Source organism: Anolis sagrei, chromosome 4 (genome assembly GCF_037176765.1).
Source record: "Anolis sagrei isolate rAnoSag1 chromosome 4, rAnoSag1.mat, whole genome shotgun sequence".
In the NCBI taxonomy this organism is placed as follows: domain Eukaryota; kingdom Metazoa; phylum Chordata; class Lepidosauria; order Squamata; family Dactyloidae; genus Anolis; species Anolis sagrei.
Genome location: NC_090024.1, coordinates 206,343,048 through 206,367,465, shown reverse-complemented (window position 1 = coordinate 206,367,465; position 24,418 = coordinate 206,343,048). Strand labels below are relative to the sequence as shown.

At 38.6% G+C, this 24,418-nt stretch overlaps 1 protein-coding gene across 1 annotated transcript; it reads left to right on the top strand.

Annotated features, from left to right (window-relative positions):
• Nucleotides 1-1,974: 1,974 nt before the first annotated feature.
• On the top strand, nt 1,975-24,139 carry LOC132773289 (acidic mammalian chitinase-like). The gene is made up of 16 exons (XM_060772445.2): nt 1,975-2,038; nt 3,727-3,829; nt 5,689-5,805; nt 6,949-7,060; nt 7,967-8,104; nt 8,706-8,824; nt 10,318-10,446; nt 12,585-12,789; nt 14,747-14,800; nt 16,273-16,438; nt 17,885-18,009; nt 18,495-18,621; nt 18,715-18,897; nt 21,083-21,202; nt 21,289-21,424; nt 23,017-24,139. Exons 2-16 carry the CDS (start codon nt 3,757-3,759, stop codon nt 23,265-23,267), a joined length of 2,055 nt encoding a protein of 684 aa, XP_060628428.2. The 5' UTR covers nt 1,975-2,038; nt 3,727-3,756; the 3' UTR covers nt 23,268-24,139.
• The last annotated feature ends 279 nt before the right edge of the window (nt 24,140-24,418 follow it).

Sequence of the window (24,418 nt, the reverse complement as noted above, 5' to 3'; positions counted from 1 at the left end):
TGTAGGTTTGTGCTTAAGTTGAATTTGTATGTAAGTTGGAACAGGAAGATTTAAAAAATGTAACCCCAGCCAAACATATATATATATATATATATATATATATATATATATATATATATATAAACATATATATATATATAGCTTTGGTTAGCATAGGGAAGGCTTAACACTCTTGTGATGTTTGTTTTGTTATCTGTGCCCCTGTTCAGAACATTTCATCTCACTTTCTATCCATGTGACAACTGGATTCTGAAAAATGTGGCTTGTTGCAAAAGCAAGGATTGGTGAGAAAGCTTTAGTGGAGACACATTTTCCCCATGATAACTCCTTCAAGAGTGAATTTCCCTTCTGAGGAGTAGAGTTCTCTCACTTCCTGTTGTCTCTCCTCTGTTCTTAACTACGAGTCATTTGTAAGTTGGATGTTTGTAACTCTGGGACAGTGTTTATAGTCAGAAAAGGAATGATGAATTGGAGATCCGGTGTATCCAACATGGAAAAATGCATGAGAAAATGAAGTTAAGTGTTTGGATCATTACTTTCGGAAGTTTCAAACATTTCGGAAAGTTTCAAAAATATTTTTGGAAAAATGCCGAAGTGACTTTAGAATTGAACCACAAGCACCCCCCTACTTCTGAACTGAGTTTAGAACCATTTTTTTTTGGATCAACCAATCCTAGTAGAAACTTATTGTATGTCAGTAGAGGTGTTCCTCTATGTATTTAGTTCCACGATCCTGTGTATCCAAAACACAATTACACAATGAATGGAACTTACCCACAGCATAGGAACTCTTTTACTACACTTGGAAGGCCATCCTACTCGGACAGCATAGGAACTCAATATGGGTAGTATGTTCAACTACATGATCTGTAAGCAAGTTGTCAACATTCAAACATTTATAAAGAGGCATACAGAAAGGGCTCTGGAATTTTGATAGATTTATTCATTTCCAATGTTTTTTAAATACATATTCCTAATTGCTGGAAGACTGGAAAATAAGAAGTATTAAAGGAATTAGCAAATTAAACCGTATAATCAGAAATATGCATGTAAGATGTAGTGTGTCTGAGCTGCATGCAGTTAAATGGAAATGCATGGAATCCATGGACAGGGCAAATGTTTCCTTGCGGGCGGCATGTTGATATTTCTCAGTTTGTCAAAAGTGTCCATATTTCTATAGAATTCACTACTAATTAGTACAGAAAACAGCACTGTCTTTCCTAGGTTTCATTTTATATTACATACGCATTGATGCATCAGATCATGTTCTATTGACCATATCAATACAGTTTACCATGACCTCTACTGTAGACAGATTCAATTCCAAGAATTATTTCTGGAACATTTCAGTATGATATCTAAAAACCGTGCTGAGATTGGGTTATCACACACCCATATTTAATGTAAGCAAACATCAATTGCTTTCTGCCATGTTGGACCTTCTAATTGTGTCAATATGGTTTTCAAGGACAGCATTTGTACTGACTGCTTGGATACAGTGATCTATTTAGTAAGGAAACAGTAACAAAGCAACGATCAAATAATTCTAGATTTCACCAGAACCCCTATGATAAGGTTCAAGCACCCTTATTTGCTTGAAGACAAATGTATCTTAAAGTGGGCTAACAACTGTCTATGACAGTCTATGAAAAGTCACCAGAAAGCTGAACCTCAGTGTTAAGAAATTGTTGACTTTTCGAGAACTCAGGAGGCCTGGCACATTCTGGCAGTGCCACAAAAAGAGGTCATTGTCACTGTGTCCTTTTAGATTTGTACACAATGGAGAGGTCCCATCTTCTGCCAATACAGATGCATCATTAGCTCTTCTAAACTTTGGTTTCAATTGCTAAATCAGAAATTGTTAATAAGTTGACTCTTTTAGCTGGACTCTTTCCATTTTCACCCCCCTTCTTGTAACATGACATTCACCAATCAAAATCCACCTTGGTTCCTTCACAAAACATATTTAAAGAGCTATTTTCGGCCTTCATTTTGGCCACTGTCATCCCCAGGAAAGGTGCCCAAGGAAGAGAAGTTGGTGAGTATATGGCTCAATGTTCCAGTAGATCCAGATAGAGAAAATAAATATGTCCTTCAGGACAAAGTTACATAGCAAGTTCTGGCCAGTGGTACAGCTTTTTTTTTCTGGATGGTATAATTCCAAGTTTCTGTTGGAGGAATGGATGTTGTAAGGAAAACACTAATCTGAACCCTTCTCTCTAGCATAACAGTAATTTTATTTGCACTTAAATTGTATTATAATTTTTTAAAAAATGACTGTTTTTGGAAGCTGGTCCCATTCTGAGATAACGACAGGATATAAAATAAATAAATAAAGATATACAAACAGTGTATATTCGCATTTTTTCTTATAGAGATAGAGAAGTTTTTATTTTACTGATTTCTCTGTAGTTTATATTTCTCTGTCTATGGTTATCCTGTGGTAGCAACAGCAGTGCAAGAAGGAATTTGCACAACATTGGTTAGCATGCAATAGGCTGGATGCCTCGGGATGCAGAAAAATGCCATCCCTACAAATGTACTTCAATTTGAAGCAAATGTATGTTTGCTCGGTTTAGCTGTAATTTGAGTGGGTATAAGACACCACTGAGATGTTGCCATTGGGTGAGTCAAACAGTCTTAGTGCCAGAAAAGCCCATAATAAGGCTGCCTTAGGCTTACCATCAGTCGTAAAGACACAAAGCAACAAGTTCCACATGAATTGCAATAAAATGGAAATGTAACTCTGATCTCATGTCACCACTTTGGTTGCTGTGGCTATGCTTTGTCCCAACAGTTCTTTCTCCAGACACCATCATAAATGTTCAGACAGTGAGGTGCCATCAGTACATTTTTGGGCATTGCCTAATAACCGCTCCACTAGCAGAATTCCAGCTGATAATAGTTATAATTATTTTCTGATTTAAGTTTAGTTCCTTTAGATTCCTGGAATGCATTGCTGCCATGTAGCTGTTTCATACATGGCAGATATAATCATTTCCTGCTCAGCTGATTGGTTCTGGCACGCACAGTACAATTTCTGTTGGAAAAGGATGTTCTGGATTTCCTGATGTGAGGAGGTTATGAGACACTGTGATCAAAGGCAGAAATGGAAATTGTCTCTAGATATTGCCAAACTAAGGCTCTCAGCATTCATTGCCACTGACTATACTGGCTAGGGCAGCTGGGAACTGCAGTGGGTTGTAAGTTTTTCAGGCTGTACGGCCATGTTCCGGAAGCATTCTCTCCTGACGTTTCACCTGCATCTATGGCAGGCATACTCAGAGGTTGTGAGGTCTTCGACAATACAGGGAATTGCAATGATTCCCACTTTGAGCTAAGGCTGAGCTTCAGGAAATCCATTTGTCACTTCCAGAGGCGGCCCTAGGTAATTTTCAACGGTAAGCAAACAGTATTTTGGCGCCCCCCCCCCCCCAACTAATCACTGATATATATTTTCTGTTTGTCGTGGGAGTTCTGTGTGCCATATTTGGTTCAATTCCATCATTGGTGAAGTTCAGAATGCTCTTTGATTGTAGGTGAACTATACATCCCAGTAACTACAATTCGCATATGTCAAGGTCTATTTTCCCCCAAGAGCGCCTCAAGAGCGCCCCTGGGCAAAACTATACTGCAAATGCTTGCTTTGCGTAATGGGTTGAGCCGCCCCTTGTCACTTCCCTTTGTCAGATGAAGAAATAATTATTTTAATGATTTTCTTTACAGAATCCCTCCCGTCTGGGGGTTTCAGCAAACATGGCGGACTTCTCCCGATGGTTCTTTGCTGTATTCTGTTTATTGATTGTAGGATCCACTGAGTGCCAGAAACGTAAGTGATTCTCTTACTGTATTAGTGTTAAATGAATAGTAAATCTATAAATCGCAACTCCCAACTTCTTTACTATGACTCTCCAAGCTCTAAAAAAACACACTCAAATTGCTAGAATCTCAAATCAATTCCTGGGGTGCAAATTTCCAAAAAGTAGCCCAAGTGCCACAAAACAGCTCTAAAATGCAGTGGTTTGTCTAGTTCTTCCCAATTCGCTTCTATGTCTGCTTGCCCACTGAAAATGGAAATATGTGGAATGAAATGACATCATTTTGGAGTTGCCAGAGATGCACTACTGTGACTTACTAAATGATGGTGGTGCATGTCAGAAATAGTTGTCCATTTCTGTATTATACGTAAGATCTGAAATAAATGTATAGTGAGAACATTTGGGGATACAGCTTGTTATACTTGTTTGTTTGCTTTAGAAGGAGGCCAGAAGGATACTGATTCTTATCATATTTTGCAATATTTGCGTTTCTTCATAGAGACATAAATTGGATATAGATATGAGGAGACCTTAAGTATTCCAATAAAAACTGGCTGTTCTTCTACACTTGCAGAATTCAGAAACCTCATTTTTATTGAGCCTGTTTCTTTTATTATTCTCTCTCTCCTCTGAACCTCTCATAATACACAATTGTAGTGCTTCTATTCCACTGTAATGGCTATTGCTCTATTTTGTGGAATCCTAGAATTTGTAGTTTAGGGAGGGTTGTTTGTAAATTACAACTGAAGAACTGTAGTACCTTGCCGAGCTAAAAAAACCCTCAAGATTTGGTAGAATGCAGCCATGGCAATTAAAGTGGAATCATGTTGCTGTTGTGTAGTGTGAATGGATCTCTTTCTCCTGGGAAGGAATATTTCCTAGTCTTCTTTTTCTGAGTTTTTTTTAATTCAGAAATAACATTTTAACATGGCTTTGTAACATCAATATTTAAAAAACATCTCAATTCTTTAATAAGCAGGTTCTATGACACATCATTTGAATATCCCATGTTGTTAATACTCCGTTGATAAGTCCAGGAAACCTTTTACATGAAATGTTTTCTTTGATATTGCATTGCCTTAAATATGATATTTTATGGGAGATCAAGGATACATTGCATCCAGTTTGCACCCCTCTTGTGTTTTCTCGCCATTTTTCATCTTTTTTTTACGGGGGGGGGGGGGAGGAGGAAAGGGTCTGAGGCTATTAGGAATTGTGGGAGTTGAAATCCAAAACACCTGGAGGGCCAAAGTTTGCCCATGCGTGGCCCTCACAATACATTGCAAGTGACAGCAGTAGGAACTCTCTAATGCAGTACTCAAAGTCTCTCAAGTACTGTCTTGTCAAAAGTTATGGTGAAACTCCTTAGTTATCACCCACCCCAAGATTGACTATAATCTTCTGATCATGAGTCCTAAATGTTGGGACTACTTTTGGGGTAACTTCTGAGGGCTCTTCCACACAGCCATATAACCCAGAATATCAAAACAGAAAATCTCACAATATCTTCTTTGAAGTGGGTTATCTGAGTCCACACTGCCATATATTCCAGTTCAAAGCAGAAAATGTGGGATTTTATTCAGCTGGGTGGAAGGGGTCTGAGACAGTTTTCTCTGACATAGTTGGGTACACTTGCAAGCATAACACATGAGAATTGTTCCTGGAATGAAAAGTAGAAAGTAAACAAGTGGATAAATAAGTGGTAATATGCTTGAAAACTTTGTGTAATTAGTTACTGGGATAACTGGGAGTTTCCTTTATTTAAGACATCAGCCCAAGACAGCACCAATCATCATAGGTAGTAAAAGATTAGATGGTCAGTTTATGAAAGTTGCAAATGTTCATATGTTGTACTTGATCTTTCCTACAGAACAAGAGCATGAACCAAAACTGAAGTACAGATTGTGTAATGAACGTGCACTTGTTGGCAAGACTAGTGAAAATCTAAGACCTCTGTCATTCTGGCATGTGAACTGCCATTATCCAGGTAAAAATAAAGTTCTTAGTAATGCCAGTATAACTATTCCCACTTGAACAATTATTGGACAATTATTGGATGACCACTTATGGAAAAGAAGAAATAAGTACTAGGGAAAACAATGTACATTGCTACATGCCTAAAGCTAAGCCAAGAGCCACATTTGACATTTATTTGAGTCGATTTTTACCCCGCTTTTCTTCCGCACCAAGCTGAGAATCAAAGCAGCTTTAGTTGCCCTCCCTTTCATCCCCAGTCCTTCAGCAATGCTGAGAGATGGGAGGGCCACATTCTAAAACACAGAGAGGATCAGGCAGAATTAAAGGTCTAATATTGTAATCATTGGAAAATAATATGTGAATGTAACTTGTGACAGAAATAGGTCAAGATTTTGCATCTCTCTCTTTTAATAATTGGTCAATCCAACATCCTGAAACTTTCAGTTTCTGCCTGATCTTAGAATCTAAGCAGAGTTGAGAACTATTTGTATTTGGGTTTTCCTGGGCCACACCAGCCCAATGACCTCATTTGATTACATAACCAACCCATACCGTTTTGTGAACCCTTCCTGGTTGTTGTAAATTAACGTGGATGTTTTGTTTAGAGTTTAAGTTGTTATATAATTTTGTCTGACTATGTATAGTTTAATTTATTGATGTTAGGTTTAATTTAGTGACCTTAGGCTTTAATTTGATGTTAGGTTATAACGTTATTTTCATATGTGGGTTTTTCCTGGAATTTTATGTCAGTGTTTATTTGTTTTATGTAGGCATTGAATGTTTGCCATTGTATGTTGGAATCCATCCTGAGCCCCCCTGGGGAAATAGGGAAGAATAAAAAAAAAGTTTTATTATTATTTAAGCAGGGTCAGGGCCAGATAGTACTTGGATGCAACAGGGAAATCCAGGTGTTTTTTTAAAGAAGAAAGCACTGCGAAAACACCTAAGAAAATTGTATGAAGTTCATTGGGTGGCAATAAGGCATGTGTGCCCACTTATATGCACACAGTACCAGTCTTGGATACTGGCCACAAGAAAGTACTTGTATTTTTAGAGCTCAGAATGACAAAATAGCTATTATTTACTCTCTTTTGATTAGAACAAAGAAGCATCTTAGACATTTGTATTAACTGATGCCCTTGTTTTCTTCCAGAGTACTTTTCTATTGGCGATGTGGTGACAAAAGGTACAAATCATCCTTTTAATTGGCCTTTATTAGTGAAGGATGAGAAAAATGGCCTTCTTCAACGTCCTACAGCAGTCAGGTACTTCACTGTGTGGGAGAGACAATGTATTAGTAAACAATAACCTTTATGAATGTAGTAAAAATGAAAGCAGACTCCATTCTGATTTTATAATGTTGATCAAAAAATGTTGAAAGACTAGTCTATTGGAAAGACCTAACTTTCCTGTAAAACCAGAAAAATCTGCTCCTAGAGTTTGAGTGAACCATGCTTGTAAATAGAATGGAATATGATGAAGGAGATGGAGGAAAACACATATACACGTGTGCAGATAGAAAAAACAATGTAGGGTCTTTAGCAACTTATTAAACAAAGCAATGATAACACAGTCACCCTACTTTTTCAAACAGTCAGAAAATGCAGAGTGTTGTTCCCTTGCAAAGAGGCTCAGTGGCTAATTTTTATTAACTTTATTAATAAAATTAATACAATGTATTATTAATAATTTATTAATTATCTCAATGGCTAATTTTTATTAACTTGATTAATAAAATGTTTTAATAATTAACTTTATTATGGTTTCTTACATCGCTCCTGACACGAAAAAAATTAACTTTATTTCCCTCAAAACTGAGATTCAAATAACACAAGGTTCTTTATAAGAATGTATTTAGTGTATAGTTGAAAGAACAGCTAAAACACTCTCAACATACAGTAAAGTCAACTGCCCTACATTGATAACTGTCTCTACGATACTTTTTCCTGGTGTTGATGAGACCTGCCCCCCAAATAAAATATCTTTCTACCTTACTGAAATATTGCAATCTATATCCCTCATTTCATTTCTGCACACCTCAGGTTCAATTACATGTAACACTTAGTCCAATAAGCCAATTATCCCCAATATGGTCGATAGTAAAATAATCTTCAGATATAAGTGCAAGTTTATCATTTCTAACAATATACATCTGTATCTTGGATTTTCAGTCGAATTTGGAGACCTCCAAACAAGGGAGGAGACGATGAATTCACTGTTTTTGAAATGATCTGTCCACGAGGATTTAAAGCTCTGGGAAATATAGTTGTTGAAGGCTTCAGGCAACGTCCTGACCTACGTCGCTACAGGCAAGACAACATCTATACTGTTTTTTCCACTTTGTTTAATTAAGGTGCTTTCTCAGAAACTAGAAACTTCTGGATGAGGTCATAAGTGGTTTTGGGGTGGGGTGCCATTGGTATGGTGATGACACTCAGCTTGACTTCTTGCTGTCATTGGAATCTGTTGGGGCTGTGTAGATGCTGGACCAATGGTGGATGCTATTATTGGCTAATAAACTAAAGGCCAATATATGGGTTGATAAACTAAAGGCCAATTCTGATAAAACAGGGCCTCTGCAGGTTAGTAGTCAAGACTGGGAATTGGGCCATCCATGTGTTCTGGACTGGGTGGCTGTCATTATGAAGGAGCAGACACATATCTTGGGAATACCCCTGGATCCTCCTCCGACACTTGAGGTCTAAGGCCACATCTACACTGCCATATAATGCAGTTTCAGAATGCAGATTAGCTGCATTAAACTGGATTATATGGGTCTACATTGCCATATAATCCAGTTCAATGCAGCTAATCTGCATTCTGAAACTGCATTATATGGCTGTGTAGATGGGACATGCAAATCGTTTTTAGAACAGTTCCTTCTAAACTGATAATTTCTGTTTTCTACAGGTGTGTTCATGAAAGTGTGTTAGTTAAAGGAAAACTTCACTCTATCTGGGATGACATTGGTATTGAAGAAACATTGGGTATTGGAGTATGGGCAGTTAGAAAACATCCTGGAAAACCAGGTAAGCCATTTGGACTGTAAACTCAGTTCTGTTCCCTTGCTAAAAGGAAGACTAAGAAAGTTGTGTGGAGTATTGGATCCCAAGAATATTTCAACTTTGACAATTAAGGTTCTTATATCACTTGCTATTGTAGAAATGGTGGCAAATAGATGGGAATGGTGTCAATTTGAGGGACTTCCAATCACCTCTGCCTTATGATATATATATGGGAAAGTGAATTAGAGAAGGGAAATTGAGAAAAATGATTCTTAGAATCCTAAAATACTTGTGCAAAAATATTTGCTGCTGAAACAATAGGAAAGGGCTGGTAATGCTTATATATTTCACCTAGAATATTCAAAATGTATGGGAACAAATGACTGTAGAAGACAGAGAAGCTTTTAACAGAGCACTAATTTTTAAAAAGAAGCTTTTCCTTAAAGGTATGTAGATAGGCAAGTGTGAGTGGTTGTGGAGAGAGTCAGGCTGCATCTACACTGCCAAATAATGTAGTTTGAAGTGCATTATATGTTCAGTGTAGACCAGTGGTTCCCAACCTGTGGTCTGTAGACCACCAGTACTCTGCAGGAATGAAAATATGGTCCGCAGCCTCACCATTACTACACCATTGCTTCAAAACTACGTGGCAACGAGAGCGACTAGTCTTGTGAAACCCTCTTATAGTGCCAAGACAATGGGACTATCAAGAGGGGAGAGGCCGACTACCCATGAAAGATTACTACTACCATATCAGCTCTAGATTATTAAATATGGTATTCTGTGAGCAAGCAGATGGTGACTATTGGATGGCATATGTTCTGTATCGGAAACTAGAGCTGATGTGGTCTATCCAATGCAATGGTCTGAATCAGCACCCCAGATAATCAAACCGAATCTAAAATTGACCAAAAACTGATTCGTAACCGCTTTGGTACTAATGTGGTCAAAGTGGGAAGAAGAATTGACAGAAGATCCTTTTATTTTCCCATCTATGAAAGATGATTTTGTCCTTCATTTTTAAAATGTGAGCCAGAGTGTATTTAAACCTGCTTTGCTAATGTGAATGTTTGCCTTGGCTCTTTGGGTGCCATAATGGGAACCCAAATCCTATGCTTAATGCACACATACAGACCCCACAAAATGATCACAACTTGTATCTTATGTTAGCAGACTTTGCATACCTGTTTTAGTAGAGCTGATTTGTGCAGAATATTGTATATATGGCAATTTATGTTGTTTTAAATGTATGAAGTGTTTATGTCTCCTTTCTATAATATGACCCAGGCAAATTTTGCATAAGAGGTTTGAAATGATATATATCTATATACCATATGTTTAATGACAGTAACCAGTTGCAGAAAATTGTTTTGGATTTAAGATGGTTGATATTTAGTTCTTTTTATTCTTTATTGGCAATCATGTACTATACATTATTATTTTTCTGACTTTCAATCTTTCCACTATACTGTCGTAATCATATAGTGCTAGTATAATAACCAATGTATGTGTTTTAGGTTTATCAACAGGGACTTTTATGTCTGGGGGACCTGAGGTACAAAATAGACCTGTCTTCGCTCTGAACCCGCTTAAAGCCATTGTTGAGCGACATTCATCAGTTCAGCTACGAAAACAATCTGATAGTGGTAAGCTTGCTAAAGCAAAGAATCTTCATTGTGCGACTCTTGCTGATTCTTTTGACAGTCTTTATATGGAAGTATATGAAAGTGCCTATATTTCGAGCATCAGCAGTAGGATGCTGAGAGTTTTAAAGGGAAGATTTAGATACCCTCTGTTCCCCTTCATATCATGGATTTATTACAAAACCTGTTGCACTAATGGCAAATGCATGTGATCTTAGAGCACATGTATTTCGCATATACGGTTTTGAAAATTCAACATAGGTCCCTTCCACGCTGCCCTATATCCCAGAATATCAAGGCAGAAAATCCTACATTATCTGCTTTGAACTGGAATATATGGCAGTGTGGACTCAGATAACCCAGTTCAAAGCAGATATTGTGGGATTTTCTATCTTGATATTCTGGAATATAGGGCTGTGTGGAAGGGACCTATGTTGATAACTACTTGAATTGCTGTAAGTCTGGATGGAATAATTTAACTCCATCGTTGCAGCGATCTTGAGGAATAACTATCCCCAGAAATTGGAGAGCAAATCCAAAATTAATATCAGTGTATTAATAAATTGGATCTTGGCAGGGACAAATAATTAAATCTTGATATTGCTTATAAATTCACATGCTGCTGGGCAGTGTTGGTAGGCCAGGTCTTATCTTTTGTTCTCCAGCATACATCAAAAAACCTTTTGCACAATGATTAGAACATCTTGAGCCCCCCCCCCCCCGGTGGTGCAGCAGGTTAAACTGCTGAGCTGCTGAACTGCCTGACCAAAACGTTGGCAGTTTGAATCCAGGGAGCGTGGTGAGCTCCTGCTGTTAGCCCCAGCTTCTACCAACCTAGCAGTTTTGAAAACATGCAAATGTGAGGAGATCAATGGGTACTGCTTTGGCAGGAAGGTAATGGTGCTCCATGCAGTCATGCTGGCCTCATGACCTTGGCGGTGTCTATGGACAACGCTAACTCTTCAACTTGGAAATAGAGATGAGCACCACCCCCCAGAGTCGGACATGACTAGACTAAATGTCAGGGGAAACCTTTACCTAGAACATCTTAAATGGGCCAGTTCCTCTAAAATTAAAAATCTAATGTTGTCCTAATAATATCTGTTTTGAAGCCAGAATGCTCCCTCTTAAATCCTCGTTTTATAATTAACTCTAGGCCCCAAATCCCAAAACTCTAAACAAGTGCTTTTATTTTATTTCCCCCCTAAAGATTGCGGTGAAGAGGGGGATCTTGCAGGATTTGAAGGTGGGAGGTCTTTGTTTAGCTGGCAAAATGGCAAGGATCTCTCCATTCACCCCAATCCTCAGGAAGTTCATATGTAGAAGTGGCGATTTATAAGTAATTATTTGGGGAGGAGAGTTTTTTTTTTTACAAAGAAAGAGATTTGTATGGATCCAGGCTACAGCATAAGTAATGGTCCTTGAATAGAAAAGGGACAACATAGTAGTATTTACTGTATATACTTGCATACAAGCCTAGTTTTTCAGTCCTTTTTTAAGGCTGAAAAAGTCCCTCTCGGCTTATACTCGAGTCAAGGTTTTACTCTGTTATTATTATTATTTTCATTCCATTTATTATTTTATTCTATTTATTATTATTACATTTATCATTTTACTCTATTATTATACATTTATTATTTTACTGCATAATTGTTGTTATTGCTACATACATTATTTTACTCTTTTTATTATTGTTGTTATTATTACATTTGTTATGTTGCTCTCTTTATTATTATTGGAAGGATACGTAAGCACATTTACATTGAAGAAGGTAAATAATGATTTAATCAGAGGTGGACAGTCTTATCTTAAATTACTATTTTGTAAATATTCAAAAATATATAACCTACTGATTCCTCAATTAATGTAATTTAATTGGTATCTATTTTTATTTTACAATTTACCAATAGCTGCTGCATTTCTCACCCTTGGCTTATACTTGAGTCAATCCTTTTTCTCAGTTTTTTTGTGGTAAAATTAGGTGCCTCGACTTATATTCAGGTTGGCTTATACTCGAGTATATACGGTATATAGGATTTTGAGAATCAGGAGAGACACTACGCTGTGACAGTATGGGTGTGAACTAAAATGAAAACTGGTGTTCTTTTAAAATATCCACATAATCTCCACTTTCTTCCCAGGTTATCCTTGCCACATTGTGTGTTACATCACTAACTGGGCCCAGTACCGTCCTACTGGAGGAACTTTTTTCCCTAAGGATACAGATCCCATGCTGTGCACACATGTTGCCTTTGCCTTTGCGATTATTAAAAGCAATCGGATTTCTCCTTTTGAATGGAACGACATAGATGTCCTCTACCCTCAGACGCAAGCACTTAAGCAGAGGTTAGGAAGAAATATGCTATGTTCAGATGTAAATACTGGGTGGGATGGAAAGCCTTTCACATCTTGTAAGAAGCAAAGGAATTATTTGGGAGGCCTGCAGAGCCAAGTAAAATAGATAACGAAATTACGAGATCCAGTCAAGATAATTGCTAGGTGATTCGAACTTTCAGGTCTCGGGGCCTGGGTCCTCTTCTCCACTCCTTATGGAATGGAAGAGGAATCTCAGGGTGAGAGCACTGCCTTGAAAAGTGTATGTGTCTTTTTTATTCTTTAGACTTGGTGTTTTTATTTGAATGGCATGCTTTGTGCAGCTACTTTGCTGCATAATGATATTACCAGGGTATATTCCTTCTCATATCATCCTTGAAGTATCATCAGGGCTTGCCCTTTGTGACAGAATAAGGAGGTTTCCTAAATCTCTGCAATTTCAGGATAATCCTACACTGGCAATCCTACAGGTGGTAGTTTGGCTTGATCTTAGAACAAAGGTGGAAAACTTGTGGGCCTCCATATGTTGCTAAACTACAGCTCCTATTAGCACTAAGAATTGGCTATTATGTCTGGGGCAAACATTAAACGAAAAGTCGCTTTACAGATAAGTACATTGCAAAATTTAAAGAAGAATAGTAACAATTATGCATAATAATGCATAAGCAGGGTATCCTTGCTACATTGTGTGTTACATCACTAACTACATCATCTATATAAATAAAAATGTAATGTTCGTTTGTGGGATTAACATAACTCAAAAACCACTGGACGAATTGACACAAAATTTGGACACAATACACCTAAGGCCAACGAGTGACCATCACTCATAAAACACTAAAAAACACAGTGGAAGGACTTAAAAAGAAAAAAAATTACAATGCATATACAAAACCACATATATATACGCAAACACACATATACACATACACACACACACAAAACACATATACACAGACTGGGCCAGAGCAATGCGTGGCAGGGGATAGCTAGTTAACAATAAAATTATGAACATTAGAGAAAAACACAGATGTTTCTATGAGCTAAAAGGGCTTACTACCCCATTGAGGTAAATCTATATCCTAGAGATTGACTAATCACTGTCAAAAGCCAGTTTAAATAACCAGGTCTTCAGTAGACATCTATGCGTGCTCTTGTTTCCTTTATACTGCATTTCTTTGATTCTAAGGTCCGTTCTGCACTGCCAGATAAACCAGGTTATCAAAGCACAAAATTCACAGTATCTGATTTTAACTGGATTGTCTTAGTCTACACTGCCACAAACCCAATTCAAAGCAGATAATGTGGATTTTATACAGCTGTGTAGAAGGGGCCTTAGTTGCACTTTCCCTCATATAAACATCTCTAAAAATGGGTGCACCTTAGAATCATGGGTGTTTTTTTTTAAACGCACACTCATATTCTGTTGGTGGTACGAAATTAGTGTGCATCTTACAATTGATGGAGTTTTAGAATAGAAGAAATACTGTTTTTGTAGTGTGTGTTCCAAATTGAATATAACATCAGTGCCTTTAACATTTGTCCTTACAAAATGGAAACTCCCTCTCGATTGTAAAGTACTCAGGATACTAACTACATATTCTGTGAGCAGAGCAGAAAGAGATGTGGGGATGAAATGTAATAACTCCAAGTGCAGAAGCTGTGGACAAACAGGTGACCCTACTTCGATGCTGAGAATTGGAGACTAGTTTGGGGGTGCAGTAGAAATAGGAGCATCTGCTTCCTAAATAAGTTAGTTGCTTCATATTGTTGAATGGTAGGACCAGCCTTAAATGCTATTGATGTAAAACCAATGGTTGCTCAAGTGCGCGCGCGATGATTTCCCCTGAAGTAACAGCAACTATACATGTCCTATCAAAAGTCCATTTACAATTCTGGTACAACATCACCACCAGGATGTTGGTAATGTTGCACTGGTCTAAACAGAAAACTTGTTTTCTTTTAACAGAAATCCAAACCTGTTGACCCTGCTTGCTATTGGAGGATGGAACTTTGGCTCCGGGTAATTTTTTAAATTGACTTTTGGAATGATTAGACCAGTGATGATAGGGCCACCGTGACGTGAAGAATAGCACAGTTGTGGGTAAAGTGGATTGTTGGAAACTGGAGACTTCTGGGCTAATTTAGGTTGGGCCATTTCAAGAATAGTGGTGTATACTTGGAAACTTCCTCTTTGCTCCTCAAGAGCTATGCTTTAGCTGTTAAGACAATATCAATGGGAGGATAATGATTATGAAGAAGAGTTATTTTTTTCTTCCATGCTTTCTTTCTGCATTTGCACATATATTTTTATCTTTACCATGAACTCATTTTCACTGTACCATCATGTTGCTATTATTCCACTTTAAGTGTCACAGAATCATAGAATCACAGTTAGAAGAGACTGTGAGGCTTGTCCAGCCCAACCCTCTATCTGTGTGAATGGGACAGAATATCATCCATTTTAACTCTGTCACTGTGGAGTTCAATCCACCAAACTTTAAATTCTCCATCTGGTCAGATGACTTTTTTTTCCACTTTGCTTCAATCATGACTTTCCCCCAATAATTTCAACAATTATAGGATCATCTAAAATCCTGTGTGTTACAATGATCTAATTTTTTGTTGTGTCAGGAACGACTTGAGAAACTGCAAGTCGCTTCTGGTGTGAGAGAATTGGCTGTCTGCAAGGACATTGCCCAGGGGACACCCTGATGTTTTGATGTTTTACCATCCTTGTGGGAAGCTTCACTCATGTCCCAGTATGGGGAGCTGGAGCTGATAGAGGGAGTTCAACCTGCTCTCCCTGGATTTGAACTGCTGACCTGTAGGTCAGCAATCCTGACCTACAGGTCAGGATTTAACCCAATGCGCCATGGGGAACTCCAACCTAATTCAGCTGCAGTGTGCTGTATTCTGCTCTGGTTTGATCCCAGTTTGCGTCATTTATAATCTTAACTGAATGTTTATTGACAGGTATACATTTTCCCCACCAGAAGTAGCATCAGGACAACAGAGAGTATCTTTTCGTGTCCATGTGTCCATTGCATCATATTATTTTCATTCACATGTCCTGAAACAGCTGCTAGTTTACATTTCTAACCAATAGCCTTGTTTTTTCCTATGGGTGTTACCATCCACTTTACACACTGACAGTCCCAGAAGGAGATTCAGTGAAAGATTTGGGTATCACGTGAGCACTTGCTCCTCATTCCCTTCCTTCTGGCCCCATAACATCTCTCCCACTCCAGTGAGAGATCCACGTAATAAAATAATAAATGTTCAGAAATTGTACCTACCCAGTGAGCACAGACTTTCATACCTCTAAAAATAAATGTAAAAATAAAATGTTGGAACGGTATTTGCTGGATCTAGGTAACCACATACTAACCTCCCGTCACTCCACCCAACTCTCCAACCACCCTGATCCTATTTGGTGTAAAATGCTTTTTGCATAGAATTGTTTAATCAAGGAATTTCATTCTCCTCCCTCAGTTTCAGTGAAATGCTCTCTACACCAGAAAATCGCCGCACCTTCATTGAGTCAGCAACAGTGTATCTACGGCAACATAGATTTGATGGGCTTGATCTGGACTTCGAATATCCAGGTTCTAGGGGTAGCCCTCCTGAGGATAAGCAACGCTTCACTTCATTGGTCGAGGTAAGAGATCAGTAAGTTCCACAGTCAAATGGTAATGTCCACCAACTGGAGAAGAAATGGTTACATTGGTGAGAAGAATTCTCTTACTGACATTTTTGCATCAGATAAAGGCTAAATGTTTTCGGGTCTGTCAACCCGCCCCCCCCCCCCCCCCCAATAATATATGGCCCCTTTAGAAGAGAAAGAGCCTCATTTCGGTTTTAATGTAATACACCCAAACTTGACATTTTGCTCTGCAGTTTCTAGTAAAATTTGGACTGTTTCTGTGTTGCATCTTACAATTAAGATTAGGATGTGTTGTTGAATACTTTCATGGCCAGAATCACTAGGCTGCTGCAGGTTTTCCAGGCAGAATGGCCATGTTCCAGAAGCATTCTCTCCTGACCTTTTGCCTGCATCTATGGCAGGCATCCGCAGAGGTTGTGAGGTCTGTTGGAAACAAGGCAAGTGGGGTTTATATATCTGTGGAATAATGTCCAAGGTGTGAGAAAGAACTCTTGTTTGCTTTAGGCAAGTATGAATGTTGCAATTGGCCACCTTGATTACCATTTAATGGCTTTGCACCTTCAAAACCTGGCTGAGTACTGCCTGGGGGATCCTTTATTTGGAGGCTGGCCATGACTGATTCTTCTCTGGAATTCCTGTATTTTTTAATGTTGTTCTTTATTTACTGTTATGATTTTAGAGTTTTTTAAAAAAAGTACTGGTAGACAGATTTTGTTCATTTTCATGGTTTCCTCCTTTCTGTTGAAATTGTTCCCATGCTTGTGGATTTCAATAGCTTCTCTGTGTAGTCTGACATGGTGGTTGTTAGAGCAGTCCAACATTTCTGTGTTCCTAAATAATATGCTGTGTCCAGGTTGGTTCACCAAGTGCTCTGCTATGGCTGACTTCTCTGGTTGAATTAGTCTGCAGTGCCTTTCATGTTCCTTGGCAGATATGTCATGTCTGTTTGGCAGACATCATTTGTTTTACATGCCCAGTGCTACTTCCTGGGTGTGTGCTTTGTGACATTTTCTGTTGGTCATGAGTATTCTGTGTGCCAAGTCTGATTCAATTCCATTGTTGAATGCTCTTTGATTGTGGGTGAACTATAAATCCCAGCAACTACAACTCCCAAATGACAAAATCAACACCCCCCCCCCCAACTCCACCAATATTCAGATTTGGGCTTATTGGGTATTTGTGCCAAATTTGGTCCAGTGAATGAAAATACATCCTGTATATGAGATATTCACATTATGATTCAAAATTACAGTTATGAAGTAGTAATGAAAATAATTTTATGGTTGGGGGTCACCACAATATGAAGAAATGTATTAAGGGGTTGTGGCATTAGGAAGGTTGAGAATCACTGAGCTTAGGGGACCCCTGTTTGGGGCTGGGACCCACAGTTTAAGAATCAGTGATGTTAATAAGCTCTCATGGACCTTTTTGCTCTCCTAGGAACTGTCAGAAGCTTTTGATGCAGAAGCCAAGCGGACTGGGAAAAAAAGACTGTTGCTTAGTGCAGCAGTTGCTGCTGGCAAAGACACAATTGATAAAGCATATGAAGTTGAAAAAATAAATGAGTGAGTTGAAAGAAAAAAAAATAGCTTCATAGAATGAAGCCTTGATATTGTCATTTTTTTCAAAAGAGGTCTGAACCCAACTGCATTTACCTATAAACCCAAACACCATTTTTTGTCTGATATTCCAAATGTGCCTGGGTGTTAAATAGCTATTGCTAGGATGTTATGGGACATCTAGATGGTATCATTGTCTTTCTCTTGAAACTTTCTGTGTTGTCCTGTAGTTTCCTTTTTCTTGCCATATGTACATAACAATTAAAAAAAAAGGCAAAATAGCTGCACAATGACTTTTTGATTGGTAATATTAAGGCTGCTCTGTTTGGCAATTTCCTTGAGATAAAGAAATGTTTCTTTGGGTCTCAGGAGCAATTTTGTGCCTTGGTTCCTGAGATTAAAGTAGGGTGATGATGATAATAATTGAACAATAACATCTTTCTGAATGAGTTCCTTGAGCTGATCTAATTCTAAATTCTATTTTCTTACAGGAAACTAGACTTCATTGGCATTATGACCTATGATTTCCATGGTGGTACTTTTGACAAAGTCACAGGACACAACAGTCCCCTGTATGCTGGTGATAATTACCCTTGGGAAAACGAATATTTCAATTGTGTAAGAACATGGAAAACAGTATATTTTCTTTCTCTTATGACTGGTGATATAGTTAAGCAGTAGTTGTAATAATGCATCTTGTTCTTCCTTTAGGACAAGGCCATGAATTATTGGGTTGAACAAGGTGCAACTCCTGAAAAACTTCTCATGGGATTCTCCAATTATGGACGCACCTTTAGACTGAGCAGCGATGATACATCCGTGGGTGCCCCTGCCAGTGGTCCTGGTTCTGCAGGGAAATATACACGCGAGGAAGGCTACTGGTCTTATTATGAGGTAATGAACCCAATGAATTTGAGCAACTGTTTGTTTGTCAGACTTGGTGGGCCTACCACCACTATCCTAGGTTTTTCAGAATGTGCGGGGAAGTAATTCTTCAAACAGCACCAAATTAAACTATTTGTTTTTCTACTGAAAGATACAGCCCTGCCTTCCAATTTGGACAACTTTTAAAGACATTTTGCATTTATGGAGAAAATAAGTCTGTTGTTTATTTATTTATGTGTATATTTATTTAGAGCACTTATACCACCACACGTCATCCAAAAGAGATCTATGCCACTTTGTTGTTGTTTGCCTTCAAGTCATTTTGACTTCTGCTGACCGTAGACTGATTTGACCATTCCCTGCCCTCAGGCTTACAATCTGAAAGACATGAAACACATAGAAAACAGATGGCAATGGGCAAAAGTATTAAGTTCAATGTATTGTCGGAGGTTTTCATGGCTGGAATCACTGGGTTGTTGTAGGCTATATGACCATGTTCCAGAGGCATTCTCTCCTGACATTTTGCCTGCATCTATGGCAAGCATACTCAGTTACTTCCTCCTAAGCAGCTCTGGCAACCTTAAAAACTCACTTTATATCAGCACTCGGCGAAGCTAATGTTAACAGTTCCCTGGAAGACATTCAGCAAACACCCAGGAGGCATATAGATACTCACAAAAATATTTATTGTTTCATCATTGCAGATAAATCCAAGGGCATTACCAGTCTAATTCCTCCAGTCCCTTCATCTCAACCCCCAGTTCACGGCATTCTTCCTTTTCAGTCGAACCCCACCCTCTTTTTCCATACACCTCCCATTTCCCCAGGTGTCCCTTATCTCACTGCTCTTTGCCTTTGTGTCTTGTCCAGCTGTATCCACTCTCCTTTACTTAAGGAAGTTCTGGCTATTTGTTTGAGAGCAGGGCCCTCTTTCTTCACTGCTCCTATAGGCCTATGGTTTGTCTTTAGGGAAACAGAAAGATGAACGATATCTTCCGCTTGATGCAACAAGGTAGCTGTTCAGTTAGCTGCTTCCTGGGGGCCAGGTGTTTGACTCAGAACCTGTCCTTTCCAGTGGTATAGTAGTCATTGAATGCAAAAGTTAGAATTGTTCATACCAATTTGGATGTATGATTATAAAAGCAGGGCAATGAAGAAAGCTGATAAGAAGAAAATCAATTCATTTGAAATATGGTGCTGGAGAAGAGTTCTGTTGATATGGTGAGCTAATAAAAAGACATATGAATGGGTCTTCGTGCCTAAACTCTGCATAGAAGCCCATGCAATTTAACTGAGATTATTGTACTTTGGCTTTATCATGAGAAGGCATGATTTACTAGAAAAGGCAATAATGCCTGGCAATTAAGAAGGCAGTAGAACAAGAGGAAGATCTTTTTACAGTTGGATAGATCCAATCAAATAAGACACCTCTGAATCTGCAAGACCTCAGCAGAGTTAATGAAGATAGAGTGACTTGGAGGTCTCCTATTCATAAGGATGCCATAAGTTGAAGTTGACTTGATAGTTCACAGAATCATAGAGTTGGAAGAGACCTTTTGGGCCATCCAGTCCAACCCACTGCCTAGAAGCAGGAAAATTGCATTCAAAGCACCCCTGACAGATGGCCGTCCAGCCTCCAAAGAAGAAACCTCCACCGCACTCTGGGACAGAGCGTTCCACTGCTGAACAGCTCTCACAGTCGGGAAGTTCTTCCTAATGTTTAGGTGGGATCTCCTTTCCTGTAGTTAACAACAACATAGTCATAAAATGCTGAACTGCAGGTCATTATCATGATTCTCTTGGTAGCTCCAGCTCCAAAAAGGTCCAAAAATGGAGGTAGCTTCATTAATTCCAACAATGTAGCTAGACAGATTTCTTTCCCCTAGGATTAATTTTTCCAAGCACTGGCATTTTTTTGTCTTTTCATGACCAATGCAATAAAAACAGTTCACAATACAAAAATTAGAAATGTAATTATTCCATCATCTACTAGCACTATGCACAATCTTGGCCATATACCTGGAAATGAAGCCTGATTTTTCTTGCACAGAATTCATCCTTCCATGAGTGGAGCTGTTGAAATATCATGCACGTCTCTAACATCAGTAGAACTGTTATAATGAATGCATAACACCAAAAAAACAGACTTTCCACCATTTATTAACAGTTTTAACATGGAATGCTTGTTCTCCAGGTTTGTGAATTCCTGAAAACTGGTGCTACTATAGAGTGGATTGCAGACCAGTCGGTTCCCTATGCCCACCACAATTCTGAGTGGGTTGGCTATGATGACGAAAAGAGCTTCAGATACAAAGTAAGGGCTGCTTTGCTTACATCTTGGTTCACTTTTCTCTTCATACCTCTTGCTTACACATTTATCTCAATTGGTTTTGCTGGCAGGCTCAGTTTGTGAAGGACAACAAGTTTGGTGGTGCCATTGTATGGGCAGTTGACCTGGATGACTTCAGAGGCACATTCTGTGATAGTGGACGCTATCCTCTGATGAATGAGCTGAAGAAATCTCTTTCCGGCAATGGTGAGATGATTCCCAATAACCACGGGGTGTGGGTGTTATTAAAAAGAAAGCAGAGAGGGGGCCAAGGGGAGTTAAATCATTTTTTGCATTTTATATTTCGAATTGTCTTGCATTTCCTTTGAAGTTGTGTTTAATCAGAGGGATATTGTGCATTAGCAATAATTTCATGAAGTAATTACAGTAGGGCAGGATTGACTCCCTTCATATAAGTTTTAAACTATCATAATCTTTATGTTGTGAAAGTTTCTTCAAACTCTAAACAATTAGCAGTATAATTGAAGTTTAGTAATAAAATGCTGCACCAAAATGATTTTAAAAATTTTTTTGGAGATGGAAGCAAGGGAGTGTGGATTGCAAATAGTATTTGGAAAATATGGAGAGGGGAAGGGATGGGATAGATCAGGCATAGCCAAACTTCAGCCCTCCAGTTGTTTTGGACTTGAACTCCCACAATTTCTAACAGCCTACTGGCTGTTAGGAATGGTAGAAGTTGAAGTCCAAAACATCTGGAGGGCCCAAGTTTACCCGTGCCTGGGATAGACTCATTACTTTGTAACAAACATTATATCCACAAATGCACCAGTAAATATCTTTTTGGAAAAAATGACACTCTTCTGGAATAAAACAAATTGGAAAAAAGGTTAGATCTTCCTATAATTAACAATATGTTGTTCATGTTTAGTACCACAATATGAACTGTCACCTTCTGACATATTTGTGGAGTCTGGTTAGCTCTTAAGTTCTCAGTAAATTTAGTGAGATTTCTTGAACCAAACTGTGGGATTGCAGCCTTTATCTTCACAGCTCATTCTTGAAAATAGCATAGTAACATTCTGCAACAAGATCACCCACATTACATGACAGGATTTATTTATCTCCTGGTCATGGTGAAGTTGAGTTCACACTGGTTGTGTCGATGCAGAGTATTTTTTTTATTTATTTCACGCATTTGTACCCCGTCCTTCTCACCCCCTTCACAACAGGCAACAATTCAATGCCAATACATAAATTAAAAAACAGTTACAGTTAAAAAGCAGTTAAAATCAATTATTAAAACATTCATGTAAACAAGTTCCGCCAGTTCAGAATCATGGTCCAAAGTCATGAGTCCCCCTAGGGGTGAGAAAAGCGGTATATAAACGCTGTAAATAAATAAATAAATAAAATAAGTAAATCCATTGCTGATCACGTAAAATCACTTTCAGTCTAGTCTACTGCTCAAAGGCTTGGTTTTTTTGGAAAGGATAGGAGGGAGGGGGGCCAACCTGATCTCATTGGGGAGGGAGTTCCATAGCTGAGGGGCCAACACCGAGAAAGCCCTGTCCCTCGTCCCCACTAGTTGTACTTGCAATAGTGGTGGGACCAAGAGCAGGGCCTCCCCAGACGATCTTAACCTCCTTGATGATTCATAGAGGGAGATACGTTTGGATATAGGGAGATACATAGAGGGAGATATGTTTGGAAACACCTGGGGACCCAGAGGTTGAGAACTACTGCTTTATAGTCATTGGCTGTACGCTGCTAGGAATTCACTGGAATAATATGGCTGATTACAAGACAACAATAATGTGGTTTTCCAATATCTCTTTCAGTATGCGGAGGCTCTGGAATTACACCAACATTGATCCCTTTGCCTACTGAAACATCCTTCACCACTCCTGAACCTACCACCCCTTTGCCTGACAACTTTTGTGAGGGTCAAGCTGATGGTAACTATGTTTACCCACCAGATCCAAACAAATACTACTCATGCTCTAATGGATACACATATATAATGAGCTGTCCACCTGGTCTGGTCTATGATGTGGAGTCAGACTCCTGTATATATCCATCTGTGTTTTAATTTGGTGAAAACAGACGTGATGAAATTCCCCTTACCCACGAAATTCAAGTCGATATAACATAAGCACCATCTCCAAAGCATGCCCAGCAGTCAGGACTTTAAAAAATTATCATTGAGGTCAAAGGTGATTATCCATTCAGTTCTAAGTTTCTGGATTAGATTTGTAAAACTTGGTTGCAGTTATGCCTATACATGAAATCTATATGAATTTTATTATGAAAGATTCAGAACCATACCCCTGAATTGTACACAATATTCTACCCATGGTTGCTACTAGACGCTGACTGTATTTTCACACTTTATTTTATGGCTCTTCTGCTTTATGGAACTGAAGCATAATAGTGCCCACAGCAGTCTCTACTATTGTACTTTACTGCAAAGAAAAAACACGACATTGTAGTGAGAAGATGATAATGGGATGTACTTCAACTTTTGCATACTTGTCCTGCCCATCTCTACCTCTCTGTTTTTCTCTGATCCAATCCCTGAACATACTGGCATTACAGTATTACAAACACAAGAACTCTTGATACTTCAAAGTTCTGAAATGTCCTTCTGCCAATGAGATGCAGCTTGCTCAGGCACGGGCAAACTTGGGCCCTCCCTCCAGATGTTTTGGACTTCAACTCCCACAATTCCTAGCAGCCTCAGGCCCTTTCCTTTCCCCCCTCAGCAGCTTAAGTTCTTCTTGTGACATTGGCTACACAGGAATATGAACACCTTTACGAACAATCATTGTTGACTGCTGTTCCAAAAAGTCACCAAGAAGCTTTGGAATGAATGAAATAATACAAACAGCCAGACTTCTGTACAATGTATCCTGCTGTTTCCATACCATTTGCATGCAACAATAAAATGTATTCATCAGTAAAGTGATGTTATCATTCTTTCTTTTGAAGTGATAGGAGGAAACCCACCATAAATACTGCCCATATCTATTCTTGTAAGTGAACAGCTATAACATTTCCATATAGCAGTAGTTCCCAACTATTTTTTGGACCAGGGACCACTCTCCAACATTAGTACCAAAAAGGTTATGAATCAGTTTTTGGCCAATTATAGATTTGATTTGGTTATTTGGGATGTGATTCAGAAAATTGCAATGGATGGACCACATCAGCTCTAGTTTCTGATACAGAACATATGCCATC

What these genes read in the sequence shown, in the direction of transcription:
- LOC132773289 (XM_060772445.2), top strand. Translation starts at nt 3,757, where the DNA reads ATGGCGGACTTCTCCCGATGGTTCTTTGCTGTATTCTGTTTATTGATT. An exon ending in TGTGAACTGCCATTATCCAG is followed by an intron (nt 5,806 to 6,948) that starts GTAAAAATAAAG and finishes GTTTTCTTCCAG; the next exon opens with AGTACTTTTCTATTGGCGAT. An exon ending in GGATGGAACTTTGGCTCCGG is followed by an intron (nt 14,801 to 16,272) that starts GTAATTTTTTAA and finishes CTCCTCCCTCAG; the next exon opens with TTTCAGTGAAATGCTCTCTA.